General features: G+C 38.2%; 1 protein-coding gene across 1 annotated transcript in view; it reads left to right on the forward strand.

The window, feature by feature from the left end:
- LOC136857219 (mitogen-activated protein kinase kinase kinase 7) overlaps positions 1-17196 on the forward strand; it is a 168383-nt gene that overhangs the window by 32026 nt on the left and 119161 nt on the right. Inside the window, exon 5 of the mRNA XM_068225255.1 lies at positions 2097-2283. Within this exon, the coding sequence (XP_068081356.1) occupies positions 2097-2283 (187 nt within the window). The remainder of the gene's footprint in view (positions 1-2096; positions 2284-17196) is intronic.

Consider the following 17196-nt stretch of genomic DNA (forward strand, 5'->3'; position numbering starts at 1 on the left):
TCTGACGTAAATCATTTCCTGTTGTCACGCAACACATTCTTATATGACGAAAAAGTTATTTCGACGGAACATTACATCATTGGAGCGTAGTAACATAGATGCTAAGGCATTAGGTTGTAGGGGTAATTTTCCTGAATACTTTTCACCCTGTAATACTGAATTGATGACTTTCATATCTTCAAAACCAGGATTGCGTTGAAGAATCTTCTGCAGCTTTGAAGAACATGCCACTCCCAATGGCCCAGGTATTTCTATTCTGAAAACACTGCCAATGATATCCAGGGAATCTTTGAGTGGTAAGGTTGCACCATCCAACTGGAGAATAGCTTCTGGTGTAAAACAAAAGTGTGTCTTAATATATGCTAGGGAAGCGACGAGGGTCGGGCACTCGAGCGATTTCTTGGCCTTTGCGATGCAGGAAGCTTCTCTTTCATTCAAGTCATTGACGACATTTTCAATTTCTTCTAGGTGCTCAGCATAGTAAATAGCAGCAGACAGCCAAGTTCCCTGGCGGGTAAGTATCGGCTCAGGTGGAAGAGGTGTTGTTGGTAGTTTCTCTTTGAACACCTGTATACATGTTGGGGCTTTGAGGAAAACTTTCTTGCCTGAAGAAACCATCTGTTGACGTCACTGGAGTTGCTTCTAATCTCCTTCGCAAGGCGGTGCAGGCCGTGGGCCAAGCACGTAATGTGTAGCATGCTCGGGTAGGAGGACTGTATAACCTGCCCTGCCTTCAACATGTAGGCAGCACTGTCTGTCACTAACAAAAGGAACTTACTATCTTGATTCTCTGCTGGCCACAATATGCGTAAGCATCCCTCACAGTGCAGGCTATTGTGCTGTTGTTAGTTTGTTCTATTTCTTTACAAAGAATTAGATGAACGTTACCTGGTTCATTTTGATCCAGCTTACCTACTACCACATTCACAATGAAACGACCGCAACTGTCAGATGTTTCATCGACAGAACACCAAATATAATGATTGCCTATTTCTTCTCTTATTTCATGTAATGTCTTCTGGTAAACAGGATGCAAATAATTCTTCCTTTAAGTGGATTCATTAGGCATACTGCGGCCGCTGATGTCTTCTAAGAATGTTTTCATGGCCAGGTTACTTAGCATGTTCCATGGGACGTTTGCAGACACCAACACCTGACATAGGCGAAAATTAAAGTTATCTTCAGGCTTGCCAACTTGTGGAAGAAATAAACGTTTGCTTACTGTTGCTGCTGGACTTATTTCTCCTCGCTACGCTAGCCATGTGAGCAGCTGCAGATTTATGCTGCTCAAGATGGGATTTCTGCTCACATTTAACCTGAAATGAAGAATCCAAATCCTAAGTACTCTTCAGTAAGCGAGCTAGGGTATTGCAATGCAGGTTTTAGATCAGTTACGGGAAACTTACTTCTTTGGAGCATGCCTGACAGAAGACTACTCGACCGTCTGTAGTGAAGTGTCGATCTGTGGCAATCCATTTTCTCAATAAGTGTGATTTAGGCAGTGTTTCGCTATACAGCAATTACGATTAGAAAATAATGCTGGAACCAGTCGCCACACACTCTGCCAGCTGTACTCTATGGACAACTTGAGGCAAAACTGTTTACGTTCCTCCTGACCAATCAGATGCATCAAGGAGCCACCAGATGTCACATATGCAGTGGGAAGCATGGAATGTGCTGCATTTAACGGTAGTAACATGAACTACCTCCGTCCTACTGCTTGTAATTGCGGTGGAAATAGTTTTACAATACAGGGAAAATAACATTCTTTATTTAAAGAAGTTAAAACAGCTATTAGGTTATTTTAGGTGTCAACCCCTCATTTAAGTTTTTTAGGTGCAATGAAATTCACATATTCTGCTCCAGAAAGTGTGAAACGAACAAATATATCAAAATTTGTGAATTAAATAGAGAGGAAAAAAATAGGTTAAAACCTAAAAATTCGGGCCCTAGTAATGACTGAAGAATGTGAAAACAAGAATAGTTAAACCTGTTATGTCTTAAAGATTGATTAAAATAATGTTTATTTTTTTTGTGTTGTGATCGCTTTTAAGAGACATTGGAATTATTTCAGGGAGATTGTATTATTTTCTTAGGTTCCAACTATACTGAGAAATGTGACATATTCAGCTGGGGTATCATCTTGTGGGAGGTACTTAGTCGGCGTAAGCCTTTCGATGATATTGGTGGCTCAGCATTCCGTATCATGTGGGCTGTTCACACAGGAGAAAGACCTCCACTCATCCAAGGCTGCCCTCGTCTCATTGAAAATCTCATGACACGGTAAGGAATCATTTGCATAGCTTACACTTTTTATAGCTTTATTGGATACTAGCTGTAGTACCTGGGTACTTTTTTTATTGTTTCTATTATCTTTTGAAGTGAATTTTTATATATTTCTTTATTGTGATGTTGATTGATATTTTAGTTTGAGATTATGTAGTTTCACATTAATTTTATCCTTGTGGCAGCCCAGATTGTCTGGGAGGTAGTTGATCCTTTTAAATAAATAATAAAAGTAAATTATAACTGTATGTATTTACGTGTCGTGCTATAGAGATGATGTACGTGATTCCAACTAATAATAATAATAATAATAATAATAATAATAATAATCGTATGGCCTCAGCTACCGTACGCAGACATTTCAATTTGACACCATCTGGCTGTCTGCTCGTCAATTTCGACGTTCCGTTTTACTCTAGGCCCACTAGATGGCAGACCGAGTAAACCGAAACTCTCTTGGGCATCTGTGGCTGAGATTTAATTAATTTTGTCGGGTAAACACCAAATGTGTCACCAGAGATCTTTTACATGCCGACATCGTACGACATGGAGTGTCGAATGGACTTTTTTCCGCCCTTCAAAAATCCGACTACCTCTGCCGGGTTTGAACCTGCTATCTTGGGATCGGGAGGCCGACACTCTACCACTGATCCACAGAGGCAGCTTATTCCAACTAACAGTGAGACTCTCACCCAGTCAGCCTAATGACCCCAAAAACTGTTAATTTAGCACCAATCTTGGTCATTTTGGACATTTTGTTTTTTCACCCCTTCTTAACCCCCATGCTGATGGAGGCTGAACTTGGACTTAAATGGCATCCAGAGTGACACAATTCATCTTGACCCCAAAAACTGTAGATTTGACTCTAACATTGGTCATTTTTGATTCTTTTTACAAGTTGCCACTTCCTCACTCCCGCCCCTAGGGGTGCTAAGGGTATCTTATTCCTACAGTAATCTTTTCCAGGTAGTAAGTCATATGTGTACCAAGTTTGGTTGAGAGGTATATTGAAACACAAACATGTGGATCCATAATCTTGGTCATTACAGACATTCTTTTTCACTCCTTCTCAACTTCCATTCTGACTGGGCCTTCACTCTGACTTAAACTGCATCTAGTGTGTGTCAGTTTATCTCAGCAACCTCAGAAACTATGTATTCATCACTAATATTGACCCTTTTTTATTATTTTTACGTTTCACACCGTCCCCTATGGGGGACCCCCACAGTATTCTTTTCTTTTTCAGATAATAAGTCGTATGTGTACAAAGTTTGGTTGAGAGCTATGACACTCATACATCCATAATCTTGGTCATTTTGGACATTTTCTTTTTCACCCCTTCTCAACTCCCATACCAGTGGGAGTGGATTTGGACTTAAGACATCCAGAGTGTCACTATTTGTCTCGTCAACCCCGAAAATAATAGATTCTACACTGTTTTTTATCAATTTTACGTATCGCCACCTCCCCGTCCCCTAGGGGTGTTTTACCCCCACAGTATTTTTCTCCAGATAGTAAGTCATATGTGTACAAAATTTGGTTGAAATTGCTCCAGGGGTTTAGGAGGAGATGTGGAACATAACACACACCCATACATCCATAGTTTATTCTTGTTTTGTTGAGGCTCCTTGGACCTCATAGTTCCTAACTCTGATGAGCTTTCTCCTTAGCCCAGTATTCCTTTATCGTTTGTGCTGTGGGTTGCTTTCCTTTCCTGAGTCCACTTCACTCCCACTCCAGGATGCAGTGTTTTAGCTGACAGTGACTGGAGAGTGTCAGATGTTCTGATCAGGATTCTAAATTTATCCCTGTTGAATATATCTTTGGGATCAATTTTTTTTTTAATTCTAAGTCTTTTCAAACCAGTTTTGTCCAGTTAGCATTTGAGATTCTTGAGTTCAACCTCTTGTTGTCCTTTCTGACTATGTGACCATAGAAGATAAGTCTCCTCTTTCTTATGGTTGATGTTATGCTCTCTAAATGTTGGTAAAGCTTGTTGTTATGCCTAATTCTGTATTCACTTCCCTCTTTTAATGAGGACCATGATTTTTCTCAGGATCTTTCATTCTTTCAGTTACAAATTCCTGAGTTGTCCTTTTTTTTGGACAATTTTCAAGCATTCTGAGGCATACAGTACCGAATGTTTCATAGTATTGAAGTTTGAGGCGAAGGGAAAGATATTTGGACTTGCGAACGTTCTTACAGAGATGGAAAGCTCTCTCCAGTTTGGTACACCTGGCTTTCATGGCTAGATCTTCACTAACTTTTGAGGTTATCCATTCTCCGAGATATTTGTAGGAGTTAGTCTTCTTTATTACTGTATCCCCATGTGGGATTGAGTTGGGTGCATCTCTGATGTTTCTGATGAACTCGGTTTTGTTAATGGCAATTCTCAACCCTACTCTAGCTGCTATTTGACTGAGGGAGGAGAGTTGGTGTGTAGCTTCCTCCATACTTGATGCTAGGAGTGTGAGGTCATCCGCAAAGGCCAGGCAATTGATGTTTAACTCGTTCTTCTTGAAATAGATTCTCAACCCCGAGTTGTCTAGTAGAGATTTCTTCCATTCACAAATGACTTTCTCTAGCAAGCAGTTGAAGAGAATAGGGGATAAACCATCCCCTTGCCTAACACTTGATCTGAATCAAAGCTTTTGGATAGTTCCCCTCTGAATGTTACTTTTGACTTAGTGTTTATCAAAGTAGCCTTTACGAGAATCAGGGTCTTATTATCTAGTCTCAATTTAGCAAGGGTCTGAAAGAGAGATTGTCTATCTATGGAATCATAAGCTTTCTGGAAGTCAACGAAAATTGCCACAAAAGGTGAAGTGAGAATAGTTTTGAGATTCAGGATCTGTTCTGCACATGATCTTGATTTGCTAAATCCAGCTTGATACTCTCCAATGCAGGAATCCAACTGAGCTTCTAATCTTGAGAGAAGTACCTTGGAAAATATTTTAAGTCATCGAGAGGAGTGAGATTCCTCTGTAGTTGTATCAGACTTGTCTCCCGTTTTGTACAGAGGGTGGATGATAGCTGAGGTCCAATCACTAGGTATTTTCTCTGTATTCCAGATGTCTGATATAATCTTATGAATACATTGACTGGAATCTTCGTCTGCATATTTCCACAATTCTGCAATGATACCATCTTCACCCACTGCATTGTTGGACTTAAGCTCGAAAATGACTTTCCGGATCTCCTCCTTCATTGGTGAGTGGGAATTTGGGTTAGGAACATCCTTTATTTTAAAGAGTAGTTTCTCTCTGGGTTCCTCTGAATTGAGGAGGGTGTTGAAATATTCTGCTAGGGGGGGGATGTGCAATCCACATTGTTCATATTCATCTTCCCATCCTTAATCTTGGTCATTATAGACATTCCTTTTCACCCCTTCTCAACTTCCATTCTGATTGGGGCTTAACTTTGATTGAAATGGCATCCAGTGTGTGTCAGTTCATCTCAGCAACCTCAGAAAATATGTATTCATCACTAATATTGGCTGTTTTTTATTATTTTTACATATCACCACATCCCCTAGGGATTTTGTACATTTTCTTTTTCACCCCTTCCAACTCCCATACCAGTTGGAGTGGACTTGGACTCACACATCCGGAGTGTCACTATTCGTCTCATTGACCCCGAAAACTATGGATTCTACACTATTTTTTATTAATTTTATATGTTACCCCCTCCCCACCCCCGCAGGGGTGTTAGGAGTGTCTTACCCCACGGTATTTTTCTCCAGATATTGAGTCCATTGTGTACAAAATTTGGTTGAAATTGCTCCAGTGGTTTAGGAGGGGATGTGGAACATAACACACACCTATGCATCCATATTTATATAAACGAAGATAGATTGATAGTCTAGATTTGTTTATATCTTAGATAAAGCAATCTTACTTATCATATTTAAAGTAAGCAATTTTGTTGCTTAAAAAGGCTGTATAAAGTTATTGTTTCAAAAAAACTAATTGATACAGTATGACCTCGATTTAATGTAAACCCACATTTAACAGAAATTTCCAGTCCCAAAAATTATTCCAGAAGAGCAATGCAATTTTATTTTCAGTTTAAAGTAATTCACAATAGGGCAAAACTTGCATTTAGCATTAAGGAAATGTTAAAATTCTCAAATATTTTTTTCTATTCGTTTTGGTTATGGGACATTAAGAAGCTATGAAAAAGACATCTTAAGCTTGCTAAGGATGATTCAAGGCAGAAGAGGAATTTAGAGTGCTGGCACATAGGGCTTAAGTGAGATGTCGGACTCGGATACACATCCGACCGCGGCCACTGTAGCAGAAGAGAACCCTGTTTTAATGACAATGTTATTATAACCTTCGAAAATTCCTGTATTATCTGTGCAAAATCCCTCAGTTACAGTGAGAACCCTTTTACTGATTCATCCATTATTACGGTCAGTTTTTATCCATTATCAATATTCATATGCTCTACTCCAGCATTTATATTGAATGCGTTCGATCATCTTCCGTATCGATTCCTCACTACGCACGAGCAAGTCGATCTTGAGCGAGCCTGAGGTCTCCTCATAACTCCAACTCGTGTAAAGAAACATCGGGATATTATGTTATTGCAATAAGTGCAATGCTAGCAGTTGTTGACTCCTTAGAAATAAACCCCCTGTAGGTGGGGGCGGTAGAATAACACCCACGGTATCCCCTGCCTATCATAAGAGGTGACTAAAAGGGGCCTCATGGGCTCTGAACTTTGGAGCATGGGTTGGCGACCACGGGGCCCTTAGCTGAGTCCTTGCATTGCTTCCACTTACTTGTGCCAGGCTCCTCACTTTCATCTATGCTATTCGACCTCCCTTGGTCAACTCTTGTTCTTTTCCGACTCCGACGCTATTAGGTTTGCGAGGGCTAGGGAGTCTTTCATTTTCACGCCCTTCATGGCCCTTGTCTTCCTTTAGCCGATATCTTCGTATCGGACCCCTTCCATTTTTTCTCTCTGATTAGTGTTATATAGAGGATGGTTGCCTAGTTGTACTTCCTCTTAAAACAATAATCACCACCTGAAATAAAGGCTGAACTAAACGATTGCTTAATTTTAATGCTATGCACTGAAATAAAACAAAAATGTGATAATTCTCCTTCTCAATATACAGTGGTGTGCATAACTAATTTCATATGTTAGGTTATGTACTTTCGCATCTTTTTAAATTTCAGAAAGGCTGTTCCCGTGTAAATTTATAGTGAAAATGTTATCATTATTCTACAGGGAGCTTGAAATATGTTTTCATAATACATGCGCGGTAAACCTAGGTGATGCCATTTGAAGTAAGAAAATGGAAATGTTTGCCACAAGCCTCTGGAGTGATGCTATTACTGTTTTTATGAATGAAACTGAATATGCGTGTTCAGACTATTGGAATTAAAATATACGTGCTAATGAGTAAGCGGCTGCATGGAAAACATCCACCAAAATGTTTAAACAAACCGATTGCCGTTTCATACCGATTTTAATGTGTTTTTGTGCGAGTTTGTTATCTTTCCGACTTTTATGGAAAATCATGTATAACGTTATAAGAACAACCTTAAACCGAAGAGGTTTTGCATTCACCGACAAATATCTGTCAAAATGAAGCACAAATCGTAACTACTGCCCAGTGTATAGCGTAGATGTCTCCTTGTTTTATTGCTGTCACTGTGTAAATAATGTATGATGGTACAATTTATGTTAATACAGGCAAAGATCTCTGGAAAAAGTGTGCTTTCTACTGAAACCTCGATTTAAGGTAAAACCCTGTTTAAGGTTAAAAAACTCGGGTCCCTGTCAAAACGTTAAATAGGGGTTCTACTGTATGTTGTAAGCTAAGGCGGTAAGTTTATCATACTTGAGAGGAACAAATTTGGAAAGTCTATGATTCAGATCCTCCATTCTCATTGTTAGTTTTGCCTAGATTTTATTTTATTATGCATACATTTGGTTTCATATTTCAAGTCCAGGTTATCTAATTTTAGGAATTGTAAAGAATGTAATTGACAAGTAAACAAATGTTTTTCTTGTTTTAGGGATGGTCAGTTTTGTTTTTAGTTCTGAAGAACACACACTCTCTCTGGTTAGAAAATTATATTGACATTATTATTATTATCCGGTCTAGAATGCCAAGAATAACGGCCGAGAGGATTTGTCGTGCTGACCACACGACACTTCATAATCTGTAGGCCTTCGGGCTGAGCAGCGGTCGCTTGGTAGGCTAAGGCCCTTCAGGGCTGTTGTGCCATTGGGTGTATTATTATTATTATTATTATTATTATTATTATTATTATTCTGTCCCTTCATAGACGGTTAGTGACCATCATGAAATAAGTTTTCTTATTTTGTTTCCCATATCAGAGTATTTATTTATTTATTATTTACATAGTTTACGCCCACATTGGAGCACTTAAATCAAACCCAAATACATTTACGTTAACAAAGAATTAACTGAAGATTTAGCTTGCATCATCTTCTTCCTTTCCCAAAACCTCTTCATTCTGGCTGACCTGGCTGCCCTTTCTTCATCAGATATGACATATTGTTTGTGTTGTACATATCAGAGTATAATGTGGATGCCCAACCACTGTTGGAGGTCCGTGTCCAGGATAATCTTTTCTCCCCCACATCTGTGTTTCCCTTCTATTTTACCTTACTATGTTCATTTTTATCAGGCTTTGTGTGTCATTTTGGATGTTGTGTCTGAATTTCCTGCGTTTTGCAAGGGTTAAATTCTCACATGATTTCCAGGCTGAGCAGAGTAACTCTTCATTGATGACATGTTCTACCAATGGGATCTCCAACATTATACGATACTTCCATGTTTCAGAAGCTCATATTGACTGTCATACTATATTTGTGGTGTCGTCAGAAAGATATAAGTGGAATATTGAATACTAGCTGATGTTCCCGTGGTTCGTTACAGGATGGTCAGAAAGACTGTCTTTGTGGTTTTCCTAACTGAAGTCAACTTAGGCCATTACAGAAACATCAATAGGAATGTAGTGATTAAAAGCAATGTTATCATATAAAATACTCGATCAAATGAAAAATCGCACATTTTCTCACTTTTAACGACCCATACTACGGTTCCGATCTAACAGTCCAAAGTTCCAGTGGTGGAAATGACCAGGCCGCAGACAGCCGTGTACACTCCTCTGCCATTATTCCGTTAAATATGATGCACACTGCTCGTTCCAACCAGTGCCTCAGAGTAGGTCGAACGCTATGGTGAACCAGTTTGTTACGTACTGGTACATGTAGTATCAGAAAATTTATGAACCAGAGGAATGGCATGTTAAAGAACTTTATCAAACCCCCCAGCTACTTCCCACCAATATTCAGGCAGGGTGCTATACTCGACCCGACCGGGCGAGTTGGACGTGCGGTTAGGGGTGCGCAGCTGCGAGCTTGCATTCAGGAGGTAGTAGGTTTGAACCCTGCTGTTGACAGCCCTGAAGATGGTTTTCTGTGGTCTCCCATTTTCACATCAGGCAAATTCAGGGGCTGTACTGTCATTAAGGCCAGGGCCGCTTCCTTCCCACTCCTTGCCCTTTCATATCCCATTGTCGCCATTAGACTTATCTGTGCCTGTTCGACATAATGCACATTAAAAAAATACTCTGTGTACAGCAGTAATCCCATCTATCGGAGATGAGTGGCAACAGAAGACACAAAGCACATCACAACAACAATGGTCAATGTAATGTTATTGTTGATCAATGATATGAGCTTTCTATATTGTAGGCCTTCACATTTAGTTTTCTTTCAACTCTGTGATATTTGAGCGCCTTACAAAATTATTTATAGCGTAGACCGTAGTTCCTTATTCCCCGACTTTACATACCGATTTTCATTAAATTCTGTTTACCCATTTTCTTGTGACTCGGCACTGATATGTACTTAGCAACAAAAATCCAAATTCATGAATATCTCTCTTATCATAGCTGGTACGGTAAAAATGTATAAAACACAAATGATCGGAAATTTAATACTATATAACTTTAGTTATGTAGTATATGTCGATAGGACCTCTAACAATACAAATCATTGAGTATTAAATTTTAGGCCTTCCCCTAAACTACCATTTCTCTCAACGTGAATAAGATTATTTATGGTCTAAATTGTAGTGACTTATTCCCGGACTTTACGTACCTATTTCCATTAAATTCTCTTCAACCATTTTCTCATGATGCATGTACATACAGACAGACAGAAATTACAGAAAATTAAAAAGTGCATTTCCCTGTTACTATGGACACGACCGATACAAAAATACCGTCCTTTTTAAATTCTGAGCAATGTACAGACAAAACTCTTTATTTTATATATATAGATGTGGCTGTACGTCAGATAGTTAAGATGATTTGGGTGGATAGAAGGGTGGATGCTCCATTCATGTATAATAGAATTAACACTTGAATTGTTTGGATTAATTCAAGATTTTTAATTCGTGGAGGAATAATGTTAGGACATGTAAAGATATTTATTCGGGTGTCACGAGCACACACATTTCCATTTTGATATATTTCGATGCATATTTTTTGAAACTAAATTATTAATTTCAAACTGATCATGATAATCTTCAATATCAATGGTTGTGACCATATTTTGAAATGAGTTATGCCATATGAAATTGTGATTGTCCACATGATCTTAATTGAATATTATCATCATCATTATTATTATTCTGTCATTAGCAACAAAACATGTTATTTAAAAGCTGGATATCTAACTGATATTTTTTGGACATTTGAATAATTTTTTCCAGTAGCCTACATAGAGAAAAAAGGAATATTTATACATCGAGTGACAAGGTGAATGGGATCTTAAGAAAAATTGACAAGTGGAAGTCAGAAGTAGAGAATAGTGCCCTTGAAATGTTTCCCTTCACAGCTGATACTGATATGAATTCAAAGTCAGAACAACTTTTGGTATGGAAGGATAAACTGCAATAACGCTTTCCTTCCCTTAATATGACTGAGTGTTGCTGGGTTTGCAATCCATTTACTGTTACTTCTTATTCTTATTCTGCCACTTTTCCCACATCTGTGGGGTTGCGGGTGCGAACTTTGTCGCACATGTGGATTTGACCCTGTTTTACTGCCGGATGCCCTTCCTGACACCAACCGTATATGGAGGGATGTAAGCACTATTACGTATTTCTGTGATGGTTGGTAGTGTAGTGTGTCGTCTGAGTATGAAAAGGAAAGTGTTGGGACAGACACAAATACCCAGTCCCTGGGTCAGAAGAATTAATCAAACATGATTAAAATCCCCGATCTGGCTGGGAATCAAACCCGGGACCCTCTGAACTGAAAGCCTCAACGCTGACCATTCAGCCAATGAGTCGGACAATCCATTTACTGTTTCTGAAGGCACAAAATTAAAACATTAAACCATTAAAAGAGTTTATGAACCTTTGTGCTGATCGTACTTTGAAGCTCGAATTTAGGGAAACAACACTACTTTGGTTCTGGGAATTATTCACTTTTATTAGAACATGCTCTATCTGTACTACTTTTGTTTTCAACATTGTATCTGTGTGAACAGGGATGTTTAGCTCTGACCAATATTAAAAATAAGAAACAAGGGTGATTTCTTTCAATAGACCAGGAATTATGATTCTGTATGACTGCAGTTAATTCCTCCTTGTGGCGGAACAGTCATGCGATCATAACTAAATATTTTCCGCTAAATTGCAATTAATATAATTGACAAAACATTTTAATTTTATAGTTTGTATTACCTCATTGCAGTTCTCTAAGGTTAATAAATAACATTACTAAAATACAGTAGAAGTCCATTATAGCGTTAATTCACAACAGCAAAAAATTTACTCGCTATAGCGGATTGTCGTTATATCCGATTTTTGTATAAAAGTCGGAAAACTCCCCATACACATTAAAATCGGTATGAAACAGCAATCAGTTTGTTCAAAATTTGCGTTTCCGCGGATGATATCACACTACGACTTAACTGTTTGTTATTTTTTGAAATGCGATACTACGTGAAAGTGTATGTTTAGTTTCATTCTGAAAAATTACAGTTCTGTATTTCTCTGAATCCAAGACGATCCCCAATTTTTCCTTCGAAAATTTAAATCAGGCTCAAAAAGTGCTTTGTAAAATCATATGAATGCCTTTGTTGTACAGTACGCATTTTTATACTATTTTAGACGCTGAACATTGGCTTTCGTTAGGCCGCATTTTTGTGGCTGCACAATTATTCTTTATTTCCGCCGGTTTAATGACCATTAACTTAAAATTGGCATCATAATACCGAAGAGAACCCGTTGAAAAGTTGCTGGCAATACCTATTCCATGCGTCTCTGCAATCCGTCAGGAAAGTATTCTTGCTGTCTATAAAACTGTTACGGTACTTTTACTCAGCGTCAGATATAACTGGCTACCGCTACACGCACGTCCCGCTTGCCGACTTCGGTTAACTTCAGCGACCAGCGATATATAGGCCTAATCGCAGACGCTGAAGGTCAATGAACGAGTTTATTGCTCCACAGTATGGCCTTTCCGCCCTTGCGTTTTTCATACACATGCCATATCTCACAATTTCTATTTTCGACTTCTTTAAAGCATCCTTGTTGCGGACCACAGAATTAAATTTTTTGTATCTTCGTCTTCACGCTGACGCCAAATATTGGCTTTAATTAGGCATATGCCATATTTTCTTGCGGCTGCATAATTATTCTAAATTTCTGAGTGTTTAATAACCAATGACTTAAAATTGGCATCACAATATTGACGAGAACCCGTTGAAAATTTGCCGGTATTACCTGTTCCACGTATCTTTACAACTATCAATCACGAAAATATTCTTGCTGTCTATAAAATTTAATTTTACTAAGAATCAGGTAGGCTACAGTAGACAAATTATAACTCTGCCACTGAGTGGCCGTGGCTTTTCTAAGAATTAGAAGGCTCGCATGTTTTGATGTCATTCTGCAGATTTGAGAAACCTTTTTGTAGAGCCTAATGGAACGTCATTCTCTCTTTACTATTTCCCGAGATCCAGTGACGTTACACAAAGGCACTGTACAACCGGTTGTCATGGCTAGCGATGTATAATAGTCTGTCTCTTATTGTCAACGAATTTTGTGTGCGCGTGCGAGGTTGAAAAGAAGCGGCGTGGTTACCGCGAGAGTTGCCAGTGGTATTCATTACTGTTAAGCCGCAAATGCAAGATGACCCTTGATTTTTCGCATGAGATTCTGAGGAAGAAAGCGTCGTCTTGGATTCGGAGAAATACGGTATCACTCCAGAGTTTTCTTCTTCAAATGGCATCACCTAACCTAACCGTATATGTGTCATGAAAACATAATTGAAACGCAGTAGAGAAATGAGTTATCCTCGCTAAAATTTACATGTGAATAGCCTTTCCAAAATTTAACTAGTTGCGAGAAAATATGAATTATCCTCTGAAATCAGTGATGAATTCTGCCATATCTTGAGGTGTATCACATTCTTATTTAATTTCAGTATATAACATTAAAATTAAGAGATCGTTTACTTCAGCCGTTATTTTGAACGAGTTAACAACTGCTATTGGCCACGTTATTTACGCATTTATTTCGAAAACTTGTTATCCTCTTTCATTTCGAATTTTCTTTAGAGAATAGCTGTCGTTGGGTATTACTAATCGATTCCCACATCACCTTCGAATGTCGATGAGAGAGTTCGCAAATGCACATAGTGAGAAAACTGTACCATACCAAAGATGATCGATCGCATTTTGTGGCAAACATTTCAGTTTCCTTATTCAAACAGCGTCACCTATCCTAACTTAACCGTACTATACATATGATGCAAACATACTTCAAGCTCCAGTAGAGAAATGATAACCTTCTCGCTATAAATTTACATAATAACCTTTTTGTAATTTAACCAGACGCGAGAAAATATAAACTAACCTGTAAAATCCTTCAGGTGTATCCCAATTTTACTTAATTGCAGTATTTAGCATTAAAATTAAGCGATCGTTTAGTCAGCCTTTATTTTTAACAAGTTAAGAACTGTTATCGGACATGTTATTTACATATTACTCAAATATTAAGGCTCTATAAGATGGGTATTCTTAGTCGCCATTTTGGTTCATACATGTACAATGGGCCATGTGATCTAACTCTAGTTTCTCCTACGGACGCTGGCTTCGCAACATTGAACCTATTTCTTTAATCACCGCGTCATGGACAGAATAGTGCTATATTTGTGTGAATATTTATTACATAATGGTGGGTTGTTCTCCACCTAACTGTAGTAATGTCTCTACTGGGGGTACAGGTTGTTTAGATTCCCTTGTGATCTGCATTATGCCTCCACTGCCACAGCTACACCTTCTACTTCAACTGCTGTCTTAAACCTGCATCTGGCTCCCACCGATATTACTACACCCCTTAATTCAGTCACATTAATCATTCAATACTCAGTTCTGCCGCCAAAGTCGGGCAACAGGAGTTCAACATCCAAGCACCACAGTTACAATATTTGACAAAACTAACTTCATATGACAGAAATAATTTGTTTAACATTGGTGGTAGTACAATAAATGCATTATTGAAAATCAATCAATCAATCACTACTGATCTGCATTTAGGGCAGTCGCCCAGGTGGCAGATTTCCTGTCTGTTGTTTTCGTGGCCTTTTCTTAAATGATTGCGAAGAAATTGAAAATTTATTGAACATCTCCAAGGTCTGTGGTAGGCCTATATACAGACAGGTTTTAAACTATGAGCTTTCTGACTCAAGCTCTGAAACATTCGTATTTATTTAATTAAATATTAAAATTTTAGTGGTCTAAAGAAACCGAGGGGAGCCTCTGTGGCTCAGACTGCAGCGCGTCGGCTATCAGCGCTGGATACCGTGGTTCAAATCTCGGTCACTCCATGTGAGATTTGTGCTGGTCAAAGCGGAGGCAAGGCAGGTTTTTTCTCCGGGTACTCCGGTTTTTCCTGTCATCTTTAATTCCAGCAACACTCTCCATTCTCATTTCATAGGATTTATGTCATTCATAAGTCACTTTGGGAGTGGCGACCCCATTGTACTAATAGCCTATATATGGTTCATACATTACATCCCTGACCTGGTCAAAGACTGGAAAACAGGTTGTAGGTTTTCTTTTTCAAAGAAACCAAATTGTGAATTTATGAAATTAATTTGTAACTGTGAGGTCTTTTATAAGGACTATAAGCATTATAATGTGTAATGCAAAATGGTGCAAATCTTGTAATGGAGAAATTTTTGAATAATCAATGTATCAGTACATGTTCTCCAATATGCTATAATTTAAAAGAAAAAAAATGTTAGACACTTCCAAAATTCGATCCTATGCTGTTGTGGACTTTAACAAGAATGTACGGAAACGAGGTAAAATGTATGGGACAGCTTCGGAAAAGAAGAGAAAATGTAAACAAGGAATGGACTGTAATAAAAGGAGACAGTACATTTGTAAAATGTTACTTAAATGTGCTGCCTGAGCAAGTTAACCACTGAAGGTGAGTCATGTTGAGAAATCATACTACTTCTTCTCAAACCAGAGGGGTAAAATGTACTGTTAACTTAGCCAAGGTAAAAAAAAAATTATCCACAGCTCGTGGGTCACTCTCCTTACAAGTGACTAGTAACTGATTATCAGTGCAATACTTCAGGTTGGGAGAGAAGATTCAGCTATGGAAGTAGTTCCTCTGTTCCTATTTTGTTCCTGAATGTAATTTATAATAACGTAACATTTATTTCATGAATGTTCAGTTGAGTAAACTAAAATCCTAACTGCATAAGCTGATGAGATCCATAACACTCACCAAAAGTAAAGTTTATTTTGCACATAGAATGTATTTTTTAAAATACTGGTAAATAAGAAAATGGACTAAATTTTAGAAGAAAGAAATAAAGAATCCCAGTTACTTGGGTGTGTTCCTCACATTTCAGCGTTATTTCTGTTCGAAGAATATTTTTTCTTATTATTTTGACATCATTGAAAATCAAGAAGTAAGTATAAATAACCACCTAATCGATACTTTATTAATGCCTCAGGCAAAATTGAATAAAATTAAAATTTACAGGACATGTTTCGACCACTTAGTGGTCCTCTTCAGCTGTATAAATAAAGAACTGAAAAGAAAGACATTGACAATAAGCACAAATAAAAGTTCTTTGGAGACTCCTTTGATAAAAATGGAGGTCGTCAGAATAGGTCATCTTGCCTTTCGTTCTTGTTTGGAAAAGATGTTTATTCTGCGCTGTCTAGAGGGTCTGTCTTTGAGCGCGACCTGGTGAAGTAACGATGTGATACAGTTTGACAGTTCATGGAAAGCTCTGGAGAGAAGGGAAGTAGAGTTTCATCATCATCTAAAATAACATGCGAGGGAGGAGGGAGATTGGGCTGTGCTTCTGCGATGTCGTGTTTGATTATATCTCTTGTTCGTCTAGTCTGTTTCATGTCTACCCATTCTAAGTATTTGCTAATATTCTCATATAAGATGTTTTTATGCTCGTTGTTTTCATTGAGATTCTCTTCACCGTTTTCCAATTTATCAAGAACGATGTGGATGTTTTCCAGGTTGTTCATAAGATTACCTTTATTAATCATACAGATAATTTGAAGGTCCTGTTTTATATTGGTGAATTTGTGGTTGGACTCTTTCATATGGGATCCCATGGCAGAGAATCTTTTGTATCTTTCAGCATTGACGTGTTCTTGATATCTAATTGAGAAGTTTCTTCCAGATTGTCCCACGTAAGTTTTTTTACATTGAGCACAAGTCAGCTTATAAATACCCGACTCCTGGAATTCGTCATCTTTAAGTTTATTAGCTTTATTATGACTAAAGAAGCTATGTTTCGTGTTGTTGTTTGTAGAGAAGGCTACCTTGGTATTGTGTTTCTTGAATAAGTTGGTGAT

The sequence above is a fragment of the Anabrus simplex genome, chromosome 1, assembly GCF_040414725.1.
Source record: "Anabrus simplex isolate iqAnaSimp1 chromosome 1, ASM4041472v1, whole genome shotgun sequence".
In the NCBI taxonomy this organism is placed as follows: domain Eukaryota; kingdom Metazoa; phylum Arthropoda; class Insecta; order Orthoptera; family Tettigoniidae; genus Anabrus; species Anabrus simplex.